The sequence below is a fragment of the Agelaius phoeniceus genome, chromosome Z (genome assembly GCF_051311805.1).
Source record: "Agelaius phoeniceus isolate bAgePho1 chromosome Z, bAgePho1.hap1, whole genome shotgun sequence".
Classification (NCBI taxonomy): domain Eukaryota; kingdom Metazoa; phylum Chordata; class Aves; order Passeriformes; family Icteridae; genus Agelaius; species Agelaius phoeniceus.
Genome location: NC_135303.1, coordinates 60,927,889 through 60,947,888, shown reverse-complemented (window position 1 = coordinate 60,947,888; position 20,000 = coordinate 60,927,889). Strand labels below are relative to the sequence as shown.

General features: G+C 37.3%; 1 protein-coding gene across 4 annotated transcripts in view; it reads left to right on the top strand.

The window, feature by feature from the left end:
• Window positions 1-20,000, top strand: part of ADAMTSL1 (ADAMTS like 1) — a 402,391-nt gene that overhangs the window by 306,955 nt on the left and 75,436 nt on the right. For 3 of the 4 annotated variants that reach the window (XM_077171394.1, XM_054652544.2, XM_077171395.1), the window contains 5 exons: window positions 75-125; window positions 2,909-3,113; window positions 4,373-4,520; window positions 7,352-7,436; window positions 16,201-16,502. In XM_077171394.1, the coding sequence (XP_077027509.1) occupies window positions 75-125; window positions 2,909-3,113; window positions 4,373-4,520; window positions 7,352-7,436; window positions 16,201-16,502 (791 nt within the window). The remainder of the gene's footprint in view (window positions 1-74; window positions 126-2,908; window positions 3,114-4,372; window positions 4,521-7,351; window positions 7,437-16,200; window positions 16,503-20,000) is intronic. The other variant, XM_077171393.1, reaches the window with a different exon arrangement.

The following is a 20,000-nucleotide window of genomic DNA, read 5'->3' as shown; positions in this document are numbered from 1 at the left end:
TAATGTAATCATCTAGTGTTTATTTTATTATGTGTACCTTCTACTCAGAGGGTTGGCATTATTGTTCCTAACAGTGATGGATACAAGCAGATCATGCCCTATGACCTCTACCATCCCCTTCCTCGGTATGTAAAAAAGTCAACCAGCTGCTAGGCTTAAGAAATCTGTTTTCTTTTTCTTTTGTTCTTCTCTGTACTCCTGCTTTACTCTCAGGCTAAATTAACAGATCCTGCTTCTCTGGACTCTTACAGATTAATATAGAGATGTTCAAGTGCTAACCTGCTATAATAAATTCTGTCAATTCAGAACGAAAATTAAAGCCTATCTCAAGGAGAAGTCCAGATTTATTAAGTGTGTGATCCCTTTCTTTCTCTCATTCCTCAACCTCACTTCCCCTTTTCTCTCACAAGTTTCCTATTCTTGCCCTTTACTCCTCTCTGAGCAGAACTGTAATCTATGGCTTTATTGTGAACCACAAGATTTTCTCTCCCTCACCCCCATTTGGCTGTTTCTTGCATGCCTATAATTTGTGAGATTTTGGGTTTTGACAACATTAGTGTTTTCTGATCCTACAAACCCATGCTAATGCCTTTCCCAGGGACATTAGTTCATCTGCTTTTCTAAGAAGTAGGTGATCAGGGCAGGAATAGGATCAAGACCTGATTTTTATCATTATTTATCTCACAATTAAAATGCCTTTAATGCAAGACTCAAGATTCTCATGGAAACAATCACATGAATAATTATTTTTAAAGTAGTGAAAAAGACTGTTGATTATAAAAAATTTTGATAGCTGAAGGATAATAACCTCTAGGTTTTGAAATACTGCCTGGACATGCAAAAGTATTGTGCCGTGTTTTCTTCTTCATTAATTTATTGTGTCATGTGTTATGCAATCACAGAAAGAACCCTCTAGACAACTTGATAGTCTCATCCAGGTGAGGAAACAACCTCCATCCAATTATATTGAGGCCTGATGCACAGAGGTTTCAGCATGAGTGTACAAATGCAGTGTGTTCATACTCCACAGTCTCCAGCCAAAACATGGACCAACTTCCAACTGAGAACGAAACTCTCTTGCTATATTTAAGCTACTTATATTTAAGCTTGAAATTGCTAAGGTTGCTTAAAACACCTGGAAACTTGTCCCAAAGACTTCAGGAAACTTCCTGGTGTCATCCATTTTTAAGGCTAGTAAAAGGTGGCTCATGTGGGTTGAGCCATCAAATTTTGAGCCAAGCAAATTTTGCATTTCACGAATTTCAGTTTGTGAATTTCAATCTCTTGTTTGTAGTAGTAAGAAACATTAGCTGTATGTTGGGAAACTTGTTCAGAAGAACCACAGGAAACACATTTAAGTAGAAGTACCCCTTATACTTCTAAAATACGTGTAAAATACGTGGCTTATGATCAGCACATGATGATGGCTGTGCATGGTGTAAAAATTGTTCCACCACTCCTAGTGGTAAGTCACAGAATTAATCAGTGGCTTTACTACTCATAAACAACTTTTAATTTAAGCCATTTCACATTGAGTTTTATGGTGCTACTGGACAGTAGCCTGTGGGCAACCTTAGCAATTTCAGTCAGGGTATTGCTAGGTGCGGATAAGTAGATTGTGGGCTGACATGATGGAAGATGAGGGAGAAAGATAAGCATTTTTCATATTGCTCAACAATCTTGGGGATCCTGTATTTGTTACTTAACAAAAATATTTCCTTTGTTTTAAGTGAGACAATAAAAGTCCTCACCTTTCAGTTTTTTACTTCTTGTCTGAAAGAGGAAATTGGTGGAGTGTTTTTCACAAAAACTGTTCTTTGAGGTCAAAAACTGAAATCTTTTGACCAAAATTGTTGTTTCAAACGGTATTTGTAACGTCATTATGAAAAAGACATTTGCCTTGTGGGCTATTAAATTATTTCATTAAATGTTTCCAGGTGGGCAGGACACACATACTCCTGTACTTCAGTCATACACATTAATATACAGAAATAGCCCACTAGATCATGGGAATGGTCCCACATCCAATCTGTGACAAAGGCTTGAATATAAGAGAGGCAATACCAGACTATTTTTTGTGGACAGGCATGTATATATATATAAAGTAATACATAGCTTATGGCATATGCATCACTAAAAAAGGATTATTCTCGTAAGTGTACATAGCTTTTCAGAGCATGCATATGTTGTTAGGATTTTTCATTACATTCTCAATGGCACTTGTAGAGAAAAGATGGGTTCTCAGCTCCTCTCACTGCCTTAACTGTAAGGGAACAAGGTCCACCTGGTTTATCCATCAGAGGACATGTATCTTAGAAGTATAGTCACATTTTTCTTTTTGGTAATTTCCTCTCGTCTTTCTTTCTTTTTTCTCTACTGAGTTGCTTCCTTGGAAAAAACACTGCTCTTTCCCTTTATGTTCTACAAAAGGGACGTCAGCCTCAAGCACACTGTTTCCTGTGATTTGTGACAAAGATTCCTCAGAATATGAGAAATTATGAAAATATGATAATCCCATCAATTAAAAAAAGGAAAAACAAACAACTAAGTAAAAAGTATTTAGATTTTCTGTGGCAGTAGTAATTGGATTAGTGGGAGAGAGGAGATTTCATATTATTAGCTGTGGTGTAAAAGACACCAGCGATGAGCATGCTTTGCTGCTGTGGACACCTGTGAAAACAGATGCATGATTAATTTTTACTGATCTTACCCCAGTAAAAAAACCAAGCCGAGCCAAGCTGAACCAACCAAAAACAAAAACAACAACAACAAAAAATAAAACCACAACCAAACAAAAATCCCCATACAAACAAGCAACCTTTCAGACAGCAGTTTATGCATTTTGGGGGTACAAGTGGGGGTGGGAACAAGAAGGGTAATGTTTCCTGATGCCTCTTTGTTTTCCCAGATGGGAAAGTACACCCTGGACTGCCTGTTCCTCATCCTGTGGAGGGGGCATTCAAAGCCGCAGTGTCTCCTGTGTGGAAGAAGACATTCAGGGGCACATCAGCCCTGTGGAAGAATGGAAATGCATGTATACTCCAAAGATGCCTGTTGTCCAGCCTTGCAATATATTTGACTGTCCAAAGTGGCTTGCTCAAGAATGGTCTCCGGTAACCAATTTGGTTTTGTTGGTTTTGTGTTTAACACACTAGGGAAAATATCTTAAATTATACTTCAGTGAGTTTTTGGAAGTTAGAAAATTTACTGTTTTCTCTCATTACCAACACCTGTATTTTAAATTATGCTGTTTGCTAACTGCAAAGTAACCAGTCAGGAAAAATATATTAATAAGATGAACATGAAAAAAAAAATAAATCAGCTCTATAACATTATTTTGTGACCTTCTACTAATAATAGACTGGGAATATAAGTGAAATGCACAAAAAAACCCCCGATAAGCATGTAATGGTATTTCTGTATTACAGTATTTCAGTCATAAATTGAAATTCTAACTCGCTGAGAAATTTCAAGAAGCACATAAATCTGTATATGACTCTGCTCTTTGGTATCTGTATTTGTCTGTTCCTGACTTCCCTTTCCCTCTCTATGAAAGTAAATGTCTTGGAAATGTCCTTCCAAGAAAGTAGTGAAATATTTTAACTTCGTATATAAGGACTTGGCTTGAATATATTTTCTCACCCCCTCCAGTTTCTCAACAAGTAAATTGTGCTTTAGAAGCTAGGCTAGCTTACCTACAGATGAGGTGATTGCAAAGTGTTTGTTGATTTTCAGATGAAAGCTGCTGTCCAAGAGCAAAACAACATTGGTAACATCCATAGCGCTTCCAACTGATTGGTACTCTTAATTGTCTCCTGTGGAACCAATTATGAAACAATCTGTGCAGGGGGTAAAAGTTGATGAACCAGAGCAAAGATAAATTAAGAAAAAAAAAAAAAACAACTTAAGAAAGTGTCTGAGAGAAGAAAGCCTGATAGTTTCCCATTCTGTTTGGTGCTTTTTTCCAGAATAGCTGAATGTCGTCCCTGTTGATGCATAAGCCCCAGTACTTTGTCCAAGCAAAACAGAGTGGCTCCAAATTAAACTGACAGGGTGTTACTGAGCATATCCAATATGGGACAGATGGCTACAAGCCAAGTAGGCAACATTGCAAAAGTGGCACTGCAAGAGAAGTCCAGTGGCAAAATGTCCAAATCTAGTAAATATTCTGAGCAAAAAGGCAAAAGTTTCTGTCAATTTTATACCTTATCCATAATTAGCACATATTATGAATATTTTATTTTCAAGTTTGGGTGTTTCTGCATCGTGTTTGGCTCTCTTATGTTGCATATTCCCCTTATATTTATCATTGCTTTGTGTGACTTTTTTTTTCTCCTTTTCATTTTCTCCCTTTATGTTTTTTTCAATCTAGTGCACTGTGACCTGTGGACAAGGACTCAGATACCGTGTGGTCCTCTGCATTGACCACAGGGGGATGCATACAGGGGGCTGTAGTACTAAAACAAAGCCACACATAAAAGAAGAATGTGTTGTACCCACTCCTTGCTACAAGCCCAAAGGTAATGAGGCAGAATGTTTCTCATAAATTTTTCAGAGCTCTTTCATGTTCAGCCGTTGTGTTTCGCTGCTGGCATCACTGTTTCCACTTGCACCTGAGTTATGATTTTGCACCTGTCTGTTCCTGTCTGCCTGCCAGCAGCTTGGAGTGAGTGCTGACTCTTTCATCTTACAGGCTTTGGGGTTTTCATAGTTAATTTGTGGTCCAGCAGACTAAGCAATAGAAATGTAAATTTAGCTGTATTTTCACTGTTTACATCCGAGCTAAATGCAGCAAGACACAAAAGAGATTTTGTGCTGCAAACCATCCAAAACTGACTTCTGCTTAGAATTATGCACAGCCAGCTAGGATCTATCTGTCATGAAATGTCTTCAAACGGGAGTCGTCAGGGAACTTAGTAAATTACTCCTTTCTGGAAGCCCACCCTTGTGAGAGCATGACATCTTTACCCTGCATAAGATCTTGTGCTGCCCTTTGCGGTACATACATGCGTAATTCCTGAATGTAGGGAGTTACTTCCTAAGTCTTCCATTATTTTACGTGGAATGAAAAGTCCTGTGCAAAGCTTGGCGTAATTTGGTTTAATTTTCCTCCTCATCTTTGTTCTGCAACACTCTCACAGTTTTCCCTTCATAATGCAAGGTGATGTGTTTGAATATCGGTATATCTGAAGGCTGAGCAGTGGTTTCAGAAGAGTGTTGGACTAGATGGTGTACAAAGGTGCCATCCAACCCAAATTACTCTATTTTTAGGCTAGAAATTTTTCCTTTTTATTTCACACAACTAGAGTTAAAAATTCAGGGCAGAAGAGGTAATGAACCTCTCATCTATTGCATGTTTTAGTCCTAGACTGGTTTTTTTGACAGCTAGATTAACACAAAGCAGAAAACAGTCTTCCTAGCTGACAGAAGCAGCAAGGCAAAAAATGTGAAAGTCTTGCTTCTCTTAACACACTGCAAAAAAGAAATAGAAGGCAAAATTGCAAAAAAGAAATAGAAGGAAAATCGTTCATATACTTTATTTCATTTTAGTTTATTCAAGCCCTAAGGCACATTATATTGCACCAATAATGGGAAAAATAGGATATCACTAGATTGAGTAGTGATTTTCAGTTTTTATAAAGAATGTATATTAATCTAATACAACTTTCTGTGTAATATAAGTGTTTTTACTGGAAGTGTTTTAAAAGAAAATATTTTACTTTAATCTCCAAAGGTAAAATTTTCTCCTTAACTTATGTTAGAAGTGCTTTTTGTTCATTTTTCTGTCAAAGCATACTGTACAACATCAACATTTATAATCCTCTAACAAATTTTACAGTGTAGATGCTAATTAATTACACCTGTAAAAAAAGGAAGGTTATTTAAAATGTCACAAAACAGGCTGTGTTAGGCAAGAATTTTGCTTTTTACAAGCACTTACATCTAAGCAAAAAAAATCACATAAGTAATTTGTGATTTTTCCAAAACCCATAAAACAAATTGTAGAACATAGAAATATTTCCTACATATTCTGGATGATTATTAAAATATAGATTAACCTAAGAGCTGCGATGGCATTCATCCTTAAATGGCACTAATATGTTAGATGAAGAGCTTGGAAAGCTGTTTTTAAGATAGAGGAATAGTAATTCTATTATTATCCCTCTTTTCCTCAGTTAATAACTTTCTCCAAGGAAATTTGCATGACTAAAGTTGCAGTAGCTGTTCAGTCAAATTGTAGGTGATTTTTTCTTTGTGATACAACTGAGAGATGGAAGATTTCATCTGCATGTGTGAAATGTTCTGCACAATAGAGCCACAGAAAATTCCTGACTATTCTGAATGGCATTAACCTGCTCCTGTTGGTGAGCACAAGTCCATCCTTACACAAACCCAAAAGGCTGAGGTGATTTGTGAGTAGCAAATAGGTTTGGCTCTGGTTCTCCTCAGCAGTCTGAGCCTCACTGCACTTTGTATTGTTTTCCCCTGATCCTAGCCCAGAATGTTCTGTTGAAGTGCAGAACACCTTCTCAACCTTGAGTGCAAAATTTGCTTTTGCTTTATACCCATGTTGAGCTAAAACAGCTCTGCTGCCTCCAGCTCAGCTACTCTGCTCTGACCCTGCATTGAAGTGGAGTTTGGCTTGCAAAGCAGCATGGCCCTGCATTCCCCAGAGCAGAGCAGCTCATTACCCTGTGCACACATCCTGGAGAGGGAGAAAAGCAGCTCCACTGTTTTCCATCAGGAATGACAGAAAAAGTATCAAGTTCATTTTTTTTAATCCACATAGCTGATGAACTGATAAACGGAATTGAAAAGCATAGCTCAACCATTTAATTATAGTTTTCCTGGTTGTTGTATCACTCATCAAAGCAGGATTTTCTTTATTTTTGTAATCTCCCAAAACCAAGCTCAGCGTGTCTTCTGACATTCTGAAATTTAAATGTAGATACAGGTATGTTCCACATTTTGCCATGTGTGATGCAGGCCTGTTACAGTTGCAAGTTTCCCTCCAAAAAATACTTTCCAAAGTGCCTACTTTTACAGTCCCATTGTATAGTCCGAAAGGTGAGAGTTTTAATTTGCCTGTCTGGCTTTGGGGCAGTGTCCCTTCTACCTGCAACAGTGAAATATCTGGCCATACAACCTTGTAAACAATATAGTCCAGGTGATGAAAGAGTATGTTTCTCTCCCCTGTGTTCTCATTTCTCTTTCTCCTCCTTCTGTTGGCCCCCGTATGTGTGAAGGCACCCATACATCACACTCATGCTTGGTGAGCAAAGGGAGGGTGGCACACATGGCAGTGTTACCACATGCTTCCTATTTTCACATGCTTGTGTTTGTTCCATAGAGAAACTTCCTGTGGAAGCAAAGTTGCCATGGTATAAGCAGGCTCAAGAGCTGGAGGAAGGAGCAGCCGTATCTGAAGAACCCTCGTAAGTCTCAAAAATTTGCTTACAACAAGTTCTTGTTATGTGATCCTGAGAAGCTGTGGTTGCTCCCTCCCTGGAGGTGTTACAGATCAGGTTGGATGGGGCTCTGAGCAATCTGGTCTAGGTGGAAGTTGTCCCTGCCCAAAGCATGGGCAGTGGGAACTAGAGAATCCCTAAGGTCCTTTCCAATCCAAAGTCCTCTGTAGTTTCTGTGTTTCCACGTGGGAAACATTTCCTGGGACTGGCACAGAACTACCACAATCTCCTGAATGTATTTGACTTCTGCTAGATAGGTAAGTATGAGGCCAGCCCCATGGAAATCCATGGTCTTAAGGCTGTATCATACTTAGCTGCAAAGAGATAGATTTCAAGAGGGTAAATGCAGATTTAATTTAATCAAATAAATGCATTTTATGTAAGATCATTACAAGAGTATTATAATAAAAGTGCATCCACCTATGTATTTATGTGCTCTCTATTACCACTATATCTTCACAGCTTGGCAGTTTTATTTATTTTATCAATACCCCTGTGAAGCAAGAAGCAAAACAAAGCAACCAGTGATGATTCCCTCTTGCCTTTTTCCCCAAGGAAAAACATAGTAACAGCAAAAAAAGTGTAAATTTTACAAGAAAATAAACTAGAATCCTGTGATGCATACCACATAACCCTAGAGCAATGAGACTGAGTAATTATAAGTATTCTTATGTTTTATTATAAGTACAAAAACTTAGATGTTTTTGTCTGAAACTGTGTTAAATCCATGCTATAATTACAACTTCCATACACAGGGTCCATCAATATCCAGTTTCTTGTGTCTGAGCACATGGCATTTTTTATTACAACTGCAACTATGTATTAGATTAATAAAACGTAAAAATGCAAAGCATTTTTATACAATATAATTGCAGTTTTGGCATAATTAATCTTAGTTGAAGTAACTAGAAACTGGGGCATTTCCAGCAAGCTGGAGACATATGTAATAAGTCCTCCAAAATAAAAAAAAATACCCACCTACCATATCTATATATACATACATATAGACAAATATATGTATACAGAAGCATTTATACACACACATACACAGATAAATATTTTTTACACAGACAAATACATTTGTATGTCTTTATATATATTTGTAGCAGCTATCACATATAGTATAATGAGATCTTTAACTGCTTCCAGAGTTCCATAGACTTTATAGGTTGATTAATTCAGTCAAAGCCTATAAAATTTGATATTTGTGGATATACTAATTTTTCATTTGTAAAGTGCATTTTCTTGTGATTTTTCTCATGGCTATACTAAATTACTTAGTTAAATGTGCATTTATCAACCTGTAAATAAACCTTGGGAATATACATAAAATAGGAACAATACTGATATGCTGCGATCAAATTACTCTGGCCATATTCAGAGTAATTTGTTACACTAGAAAATTTTTAGATCAGTTTTGTGAACAAGGTTGATTACACTGTAGAAAAGGAGTATAGGTATATATAGGTTTGTGTGTGTATGTGTATATGCATATATGGATATATGTAGCTTTAAGAAATAACAAGAATGGATTTGTAGAGAATAGGCATAACCTGTTGTTTGCCATGATGTTTGTTTTAATAAAATATTGTGGAAAACTTTACAGGTATATTACTGTGGTACTAAAACAGTCCTTGAGAGATCTAAAAGGAAAAGGATTTAAGAATTTGAAATTGTTTTCAAGTGCAGTTATGACACCTCCATACTTCATGTCACTGCTCTGCTGCATTGGAGGCCATTTTGTGCAAAGACTGCTGCATTTACTGCAAGGCTCCAGTCGTGCCATTGGGATACTGTTATTCCCATTCTGGACAGTGGGCCACAGTCCAGACTAGGTTCAGTCTGCCATGAGGTGACATTTCCTACACTTGTTTTCTCCCTGCAAGGCAGACCTCTAGGAGTATTTCTAATCTTTATTTTTGGCTGATGAGAAACCCAGTTAATTTAAGTTCAAGTACAGATTTTTATATCTGTTGACTTACAGGAAGAATAAAGGGCACGAAGTCAGGGTCTTCACACAAACTTTCCCAAAGCTCAGAGATGCCTTGAGTTTCCTTTAGAATGATTTTTGGTGATAAGGCATGAGACAGGAAAACCAAATAAAAACTTAGAAAATTGCTGGAAGAATCATCCATGCAATCCCCATTTGTAAACCGTAATATCCATCTGCATATTCTAAAATATCTAATCTCTTTCGGTAATCTTGAGCAGTGAACTTCCAACTAAACTTGGCTTTGGTGCCTCACTATTAACATTGTTTTTCATTAATGTCTGACTTTAAACAGTTATTCATTTTGGGTCCTCGTTATTAGATTGAAAAACTGTGTGCAACAATATAAAAATGGAGACAAAACATTTATAACACACCAAAATACAAGGAACAATCAACTTTGGGGCCAGCTTTCATTCAGCTGTGTAGGGATTTCAAACACACCAAGTGTGAGGTGTATTCCCTGATAATGCATCTTTTGGCTAGTGCTTCTGCAGCTGGGCAGAGACACAATGTAATACTCCATGGCCCATCAGCCTTACAGATGTCAGGCTACCACCCACAAATTTTGGCTGATGAATGATCGTATTTTGGCTGATTAAATGACTTTCCTATTCACTCTGTGTTGGAGCAGCAATTACCAATTTCATTACCCCACTTGGGCAGACATCAGCAAGGATTCATTCTTCTCCCTCACTTCATCTGAGGCTCTTTCCAAGCTTTCTTATGCCACCAAGTCCCTGACTGCCCCCATTCTCCTCTACAGACAGGGCCATTCTTTGTAACCAGTAGACCACTCTTCCCTGACCACTGTGACCCTTTCCCTTTTATCCTTCTTCAGGCAAAGAAAACAAAGCTCAGCTATAAGCAATTCTATTGTCTTTCTCAAAGTTTATATGGAGAATCAGCGTATTTCTTCTATGAATTGAGTTCTTACATTTGTGAATCTCTGCATTGCTGTCTTCTGATTTTTGTAACTTTCTACTGAATATTTTTTTTGTTATGAAATTGCATGCTATGATTTATAAAGCTACAATATTTCTCACATACTGTCCTTCCACCTGTAATTTGTGATCATTCTCTGACATGTGCTGCCAGAGCACCAGATGCCGCAATTTTATTCCATCTGTATATAATGCCTTCCATAATTTATATCTTCAGGAATTTCTAATGCAAACAAGTCCTGCAGTTTAATTTTGTCTGTATATGTCTATCTGTCAGTTGCCTTCCTCTCCTCTTCGTAATGTCTGAATTTATTGCTATTAACTGATTCTGACAGAGGTATAAAATTATCACAGAGAATTTTACTCCTCTGTCAAACTTGGTTGATATTCTTCAGGAAATTCAGTAGAAGTTTTCCACATGTGTCACTAAAATAAAAGACTGAGTAGAATTCCCCAGTTGAAGGAAAGGTTTTAAAGGAGTTCAATCCTTAAAAGATAGCAAAGTATCCACTTGGGCACTCAGTCTTCAAATGTAAATCCATCTTAAATATTTCTTTATTAGTTCTGCTGCTCAAAGAATTAATCACAACCAATTCAGCCTCTTCAAGTCTAGAGGGAATAGGTATGTTTGGGTTGTCTGACCTACTGCTCACCTAAATGGGATCAATTAAAAATTAATTGCTGACAGAACTACTATGAAACATTCCGTGTTGGTAACAAAGTATTGTAATCTTTGTCAGCACAAATGTTTAAGGTGAGAAGGCCTTGCTGTCCTGTGTTGAGGTGCATGTTGTTCTCCTATTGCTGTCCATCCCTGAAATGACCATTCACCAGGCATTAGAAACGTTATCTGAGGAAGGAGCCCCTGTATCTTTCTGTCTGACCTCTTCCTCTAGAATTCATTAAACCAGCACAGTGTGACAGCCAGTTGTGATTTAAAAAGCATAGGGTTTTCTATGTATAATGAGATTAGGTTTATGAGTAGTGGAGGGTTTCTTATGAGATTTCTAACTTTTGAAAAATGCTTTTGTATGTTAACACCATGTCCAGATTTTAACATACTGCTATAAACAACCCTGGTGCTAGCCATAAAAAAAGGCGGGGGGGAATGGCAGATTGATGGGGGAGTGGGCAAACAATAATATCTGGATGCCAGATGGCACCATCATAGTGATGGGGCCAGCTCAGTAAAAAACAAAGGGAAATTCCTGACATGCATTAGCAGGGGTGACAAAGCCCTCAGGGAATTGGATATGGACAGAGAGACCAGTGTGGCAGAGGCACCCAATATCTCTTTCTTACTTTTCAGTAGGTATGTATGCTTCTAAAGACACATAAGCTATTTTAGTTTGATTTTCCTTATTGAACAGTTTCCATCATGTTCTTTATACCTGGTTCACAGGTTAGTAAGTTTAAAACTTCCTATTACAGCTGTACTGTAAAAATTGAGCGTGTTCTGATTGTTGGATTGCCAAAAAAAAGACAGTGAGGGCATATATCACTTTATCTACTGAGACATTGCTTGTCTACTTTAGATTCACATAGTGAAAAGGAAGAATCTTCATATTAATATCTGATGTATGTGGTTGTTCAAAGGGAAGGTCATGAATGCACACATTAGATAAGGATTGCTATCTACTCATTCAAGGACCCACTGTGCACAGTCACAACTACTTAAGATTTATGTGTAACAACAGTACAGGACAGAAACAGTTGTTGTTCCCTGTGGACAAAGGCAGCAGTGAATGAAAAGCACCAACAGCATCAAATAAAGAAACAAACCTGAAGGAAAAGTCATATTCAAGAAACTTAAAAGAAACTATAGAGGGACTGAATGGAATCACTCTGATTGGAATTGGACCTGTGCAGCTGCCTCCAGTATTAATATTCTGAAAGATGGAGCCTGATATTTTATTGATAAGTGGTAATGACCACTGTTTCCTGTCTCTGAATAATGACACCAGCAGCTATCCAGTGCTGTTATGTGAATATCCTGTGGTGTTACCCAGGCCTTAAAACCCATGAAAAGGTGGTGTTTCCTGAAGGAAGAGGAAGGAATTGCATTTCAGCTCAACACAAGGAGTCTGGAAGTCTGTGCTCAGTTCTGGATTCATCACAGAAAATTCCCAAGAATTTTCAAGCAAGCCACGGAACATTTCATTTCACCAGTAGTATATGAGTTTAGAGACGTTAATAGATGGGTGTCTGTGCCTTGGAATACTCAGTCCCACTGGTGTGTGCATGTCTCAAAAACCTCAGACTTTACCTAAGCCATGGATTTAACCAGTGGTGTTTTAAAACAAACAAACAAACAAACAAACAAACAAAGCAAAAAGGGGAAAAGCAAACAGAAAAACCATTAAGCAATCAAAATTAAGGGCAATATGTAATTATGTAGCAGTGAAGAAAATTAGCTATTTTTCTCCATAGCTCAAAGCACACCAGTATGTATACACTTGTTTTTCTTCATAACATATTGTAGGAAACCATGTCCTAGACAGAAGAGGCTGTTGCTACATGCATCAAGAATTTTGAAAAATCTCTCAAACACTCAGCAGAGCTCTCCGTGGGTCTCAACCTGAACCCACTGTGACCTGCTCTGAAAGGTCTCCCACTGTTGAGCATTGACGTTGTCTTCTGAATTCTCTTCTGACTTCTCCAGTTACGTATATGTTTCTGTATGGAGGGGAGTATAAATCAGTCCTTGGCTGAAGGAATGAGTTATTGCCTTTGGCTTGTCTATTAGGGTTGTTGTTAGAGGGACAGTTATTTCAGTGGGATTTAATTAAACAATATGGAATGACAAATGAAACGCCTCAATCATTTCCCATTCTCTAAAAAAGTACTTCTCAGTATATCTATTCCACTACTTCCATTTTCTAGGTAACTCAGAGGTTAGCATAAAAGAAATGCCTAATGCTGAGCAGTGGAAGACGAGCTATATGCAGGACAAATAACTTCAAATCCATGAACTGTCTCCTTTTTATTCATATACTTTTTGGGGTTTGTGCTCACCATTTGGCAACATTTGTATGTCATTAATGTCAACACAAAGATCTTTGAAAGCCTTTATAATTTTCTGGTGTTAGGATGGTGGAAAATTCAGAAACATTGTAGATTTATGTTATACATTCACTTTACATAAATGTTCCATTTTAATGACCATTATTATATGGAGATTTCTTTGCTGGGTTTAATGAATTTTCCAAAAAAATTCCTGCTGACTTGGGTGAAATAATATAATACCTGGCATTTATAGATCAAGCGTCATTTTAAAAAGGATCCAGTCTTCTTTAGTAATGTTCTTACTTTTCTTTTGTGTCCTCTCCCTTTTTTCCCACATTTGTATGTATGATACACATCATGTGTAAATATTGCAAGTATTTTAAGTATCTCTGGTTTTCTAAATTAATAATTTTAATATCTTGAAGAATGTCCCTCCTTTTGGTTTGGAGTACAGGAGTTCTTCAACAAAGCAAAGTTACAGAACAATTTACAGTGTTCAAAACTATAAGACAGCTTCTGATGAAGACCAGGACTTTTTTTTTCCCCATAATCTGGTTAGTATTTCTACCTCTCAGTTTACCAGGTTAAGAAGCTGTACATCTGAACTAGTCAAAATACGTAAGTGACAGTGGCTGATGCAAACTGCTTAATCTCTGAAAGGAGATTTTCTGCATCAAAATAGAATTTCAGCAGCTGCAGTCCTAGAGTGGTCTGCTGTGTTGCTGAAGTGTAAAACCCTCTCAAAATTAAAGATATCATCTTGGAAACAAGACTGATATTTTAAGTTAAAATGTCTTATGAGTAGGAAAATGGAACCAGTTTGCATCATGAGTTTCCTAAAAGCTTTGCTCCTAAAAGAATTCTCTCAGTCTTTGTAGCAGCATTATAAATATTTTCAAATATTACAATAATATTTGCAATTCATTTCTTCCCTTTCTGCTACTTTCCATGTATAGTTCTAGTAGTGGATGTCAGGTTTATAACAAGATTTTATAAAGACCCACAAAAAGTGGGTAAAGAGATGCACATTCCCTGCTCCAAAAGACTGTGATCTTCCAGTCAGGGATCCTGATGTATACATCCTGGGAAAACACTAGCTTCCGTTTTAGGTTTTGGATTTTTTTAACTTCAGCATGAAGGGAAAGTCCTTTTGTCAGTGAGAGAAAGGCAGGGGATGAAAGGGAGAAGAGTGTAAAAATATTTTCAAATATGCTGATCCCAAAACTAAATATCCCTTTTCTTCCTATCAAAACTGTTACTGGGATTCCTATGGTTCCCATTCCAAGGTAAGAAATGAGTTTGCTAGAGCCCCAGACCATAGCAGAAGCAGACAGGTGTATTGCCTTTAGCCCTGGTCAAAGCTCTGGTGTGGCCTATCAAAATAAAAACCAAAGAAAGACAAATACTGTCAGTGACAGCAAGGTTTCCATGAAAAATACATCCCAAAAGCTGAGTTTGCAGAAGCAGACAGATTCCAAACACTTATTGTTAATGAGAGAGTGTTATCAACAGGCATTGTTCTTGTGAGGTTCAGCGAGGATCACTACCAGATCCAGCCATTCACTCATTTGTTCTAGTCCTTGAAGTGTATCTACAACCCTTGCCTTAGAACTTGCCTGTGGCAGAAGGTTTTGGAGAATGGCCAATGGAGAAGGCAAGACAGTCAGATAAAGCCATCTAAATTACCCTGTATTCATAACTTGTGCCAGTGCTCCAATGCCACTGACATCAGGTATCAAAGCACAGGTATTGCAGATTACCGAGTGCTCTGAAACTATTGTTTCTGCATAGATTTAGGAGTCAGCTTAGTTCAGCATGAGCTCAGCAAAAAAAGGTGTGTTACATTACTGCAACAGAGTAGTAATGATATGGTATATATATTGGATATGAATCTTAGGCTTGATAACTTTGAGTAAAATGCTAGTCCAGTTTATAGTACTGGCATTGAAAAAGCAGCGACAACACAGAGAAACTGAGAAATCATTCCAGTTTGGAGGAAAATAACAAGAGGTGGAATTCAGTCTGTTTTACTGTAATGACAGCTGCAAAGTACTTTTAATAAAATATTCATGGACTTCAAGAAGGAAAAATTTGGAGCATATAAGGGTTACCGATCAGTAAGACAAGTGCAACAGATAAACAAACCCACAATAGAAATTAAACGCTGTTGGGTTTTTTTTTAAATGAGAGAAAGGTAAATGTCCTCTGGGAAAAAAAATACTTAAATTTTTTAAAATTGTATTAATATAAATTTTAAAAGAAAAATAAAACAAACAACGATAACAAAAAAAAAAGCTTAAGAAATTATGAATTTTCTTCACCTTTTGCTAGCTTCAAATTAAGACTTAAAAACAGTTTCTGTGACACAAGAAAAACAATTGAAATTATTTTCCATGTCGTTCTGCAACTACCAGATATCAGCAGCCTGCTCAATACTTACTAGTGAAAAAAAATTAACAACTAAGGCAAAGATTATCTAGTTTGAATACTTGAAAAAGGTAGCCAGTGGGACCATCATGTACATTGGCACATTGGGAGATTGCTAGATGCCTTGCACTGAGATGTTTTAGGATCAAGGTGGGTGTTACAAGGGTTTGTCTTACTTCTTGAATAGGAAGAGACCTGCCACTGAGCTGTCAATAGAACCTCCTGTGTGTAGTTTTTAATAAATCTATGATAGGATGAAGTACTTGTTTTTCATTAAATAAAATTTTACCTGGATAGGGCTATCCTGCTTTTGCTTCCCTGGTAGTTTGTGGGCATAACTTGCCTTGCTCTCTTCCTCTCACAGATTTATTCCTGAGGCTTGGTCCACCTGTAGTGTCACCTGTGGAGTAGGCAGCCAGATGCGGCTTGTGAAATGCCAAGTGCTCCTCTCTTTCTCTCAGTCTGTGGCTGATCTGCCCATGGATGAATGTGAAGGTCCCAAACCTGTGTCTCACAGAGCCTGTTACAGTGGTCCCTGCAGTGGGGAGGCAGCGGAATACGCCCCAGAGGAGACTCAGCTTTTGTATGGCAGCCTGCAGGAGTTCGATGAGCTCTATGACTGGGAATATGAAGGCTTTACAGAGTGCTCAGAGTCCTGTGGAGGAGGTAAGTGCAAAATGTTTCTGTGCTGGATTTGTTTTCCTTCTTCAAGTGTGTGCTTGGCACGTAATACCCATAGACATACTGCTTCGCTATGGCTAGTTAGAATCATGGAATCATTTAGGAAGGAAATAAAACTTTAAGATTGTTGATCCCAAACATATTTGAGAAGGCAAGATAAGAAATGCATAAAATCCCATGTGCACAACATATTTTAGCCCAGCACTTCCAGATCTGTGCTCAGATTCTCATTAAGAGTGCTCAGTTTATCACATATTTCTGTTTCCTTTATCAACTGATCATCCAAAGGCAATCACCAAAAAAAGCTAAATGTTAAAGGGGTCTGATGGTACATGCTAACAATCACATATAATTTTTAGTTCTTATCTCTTGGTTTGCTCTGTGCAAGCAAAAACATATGGAAGTAAATTGTCCTCCCATAGCAGATGAATAAAATAATGGATATTTTAAGGGCTCAGCCATTCCCTATCTCCTATCAATAAGGGGCATCAGCTCCAATCCCAGTGCAAAAGAAAACTTATGTCAAAATGGCACTAATCATGTGGTTGTCTGCAATAAGCATGCTTGGCAATTGTAGTTTCTCAAAGTTAATCAAGTTCTCAGGTTGCAAATACCATAGACCATTAACACACGTTTCCGATACCCTTTTTTTCCCCATCATTTTATCTAACTCGTTCTGAGAAATATGTCCAGTCCAGTGTCTTTTTAATTAAACCTAGAGCCTTCCAGCTCTTGGTTTTTTACTTTACAACTTTCAGGTGATTTAAGAGAGGATAACTGTAGAAAAATTCAAAATAAATTTTACTGTAGAACTGAAAAAACCTCAGCATTTAATGAGTTAATAATAGGTACAGATTCACAGGTTTTCAAGTTATAGTCTTGAAAACCTCAATTAGTAGATAATAATGCAAAGATTTTCTTTGCTTGCTTTTGGCTTGCTGGTGGTAGTCAATATTTAGAGCAGTTCACAGCTGTCAGACTACTGAAACTTTTGCTTTATTTCCTACACAAAAAAAAAAAAAAGAGACACTAGTGTATGCTAAGTGGTGAGAAACACTGATGTTACAAGAGTATATGTCATGTGTTGGTGTTACTGGCATGCAGTAACAATTCATCACACTTCTACTGTGACTACCAAAATCTGAACAGATCCTAGAAATATCATCTTGAAATGAAGTAATTTCTTAGAATATAGAGCTCATGCTTGTATTTTTCAAATGTAACTAACAGAGACTGATTTATAGGAGACGATTTTCTTTATAAAGCTAATCTCTCAATTGTCAGCAAAAAGGTTTAGCTAAGATTTCTTTTTGTCTGACATCAACTCCAAACTTTCCAGATTAGCAGATGCTAAGTCAGATATTTTTGTAGCTATAGTGCAAGACTGGTCAAACTAATTTTATTGGGTTTAGAGTCCTGGGAGAAGAAACTGGATAGATGCAGAAGTAACCTTTCACCTCCCAAAAGCGGCAACCAGAAGGAATGAGTTAGTCATATAGTCTACTGCTGGTGGCTTCATTTCCCAGAGCTGTCACCAAATATCATGTAACAATTATTCTATCCTGGTAGATATAAACATAGAATTCTCATTTGATGATGTTTTGAAAGTGAACTTAGACTGCCTAGATTGACATCCCACCATTCCACATTTTTATACTGTGATTTCCTATTGAGAACTGATTTCTTTTTTTTTCCCAAGAAAAGAAATTTAAAGCAGACAGCTTTTGTTCTAATCATATTGTGCAGTAAATAATGTTTTTAATTCAATTACTTGGCAAATGAACTCCCTGAAATTCATATACTTTTTTAAATTAACTCTGTGCTGTGGAACTTCTGATTTATGATCAAAAGTTTTTATATTTTCTTAATGTTCAATGAGCCATCCTAATTTAAAGTTTATAACCATTTGCCACATTGACATATCAAAAATAAAGGGACAGTTATTGTCATTATGCTGAGACACACTAGTGTGAGATTCAAGAGGAAGCTGAAGAAAGTAATTCTGATAACATTTTTTACTGCTGGAGCTAGCCAGATTTTTTTATCTCTCTCTCCTTTTTGTTGTTTTGTTTGCTTGTTTGGTTGGTTTTTGTTTTGTTCGGGTTTTTTTTTTTTGTTTGTTTCAGAGGTTTTTTGTTTGGTTTGGGTTTGGGTTTTTTGTTTTCTGGCACAAACTATTAAAGCCAAAAAGTGTCAATAAACATTCTAGCAATCTTTATTCAGACAGGAATCCTTTTCTTTGATATCTATGCTGTCAGACAAGATTACTGGACCTGTCAAAGATAAAAAGAAATTTTAATAGACAGACTAGAATACCTGTAGTATGGACAAGAACTATTGGAATTGCAATCAGAGATGACTTAGATGAAAGAAATAAGCATGAGGAATGAACTTACTGTGAGGTTTAGGGCTGGTTGGATACTGAAAACTGAAGAACAGCAGTATCAGAGCTTAGCTATATGAATTTGATAACCATCAGTTTGAGAAATGGAGAAAAGGTTGAATTCAAGACCTCATAGTCATCACTTTTCAGTGTTCAACATTGAAAAAACAGGCAATAGAAAAGTATTAAATTCATAATAATTGTTCAAGAGCTCACTGGTGACGCCCTTCAGAGAGAAAAAACTGAAGCTGTGGAAGTGCACTCAGTTTATAAAACTTTATCTGAGAAGGACGTACAGAAGGGGAGTGAACTGCCTGCCTAGCAAACAGAAACATGTCAGCCAGCATGAGGCAGGAATCTGTAGTTTCTTTCCACAGAGTCTGGAAAAATACTTCCATGGTTTCCATAACTCTGGATCAGCAGCCCTTCTTTCTTGGCTTCATCAAATTGGTCTTGATATCAGGCCTGCACAGATGTTCCATGCAAAATAAAGATCAGTAGTTTGAACACAGTGCCACTTCCCATCAGGTAGAGAACCACCTCTGTTCTTCAGCCAGGAGCATTCCATTCTGGAGAATCCATATGCCTGTGCTTGCTGCACACAATATGATTACATGCTCAACAGAAAAATGATTGAGCTAGAAAAATAATGAACATGACAGGGCAGTGAACATCTTGTTCATATATATAAGTTTTGTAAGTTTCTTCCTAGATAGAAATCAGTACCATTAGTTCTGTCTTTTTACTAGGCTACTCTTTGTACAATTTTTTTAAGTCTGGAGATTTTTTTAAGTTTGGAGAGATGACTTGAATAACGAAATTGAAAATATGGGGCCACCTTGCAAAGAAGGAGACCACCAACAGCACTGGCTTTGGTGACTGACTGGTAATTTTGATATTGATGTCCATGTCCAAAACTGTCAAATTTCTTTCTTTTTTTTGGTATCTGGGATATGGGAGACACACTGCACAATCTTGTGCCATAACCATGATCTTAATAGGCTGACACACATAGCAGCCAAAAAAATGGTTAACAAGCCACTTTTCTGGGGGCCTCAGCCTAAGAGATTAAGGAGAATGAATTTGTGAATAATGTCAGG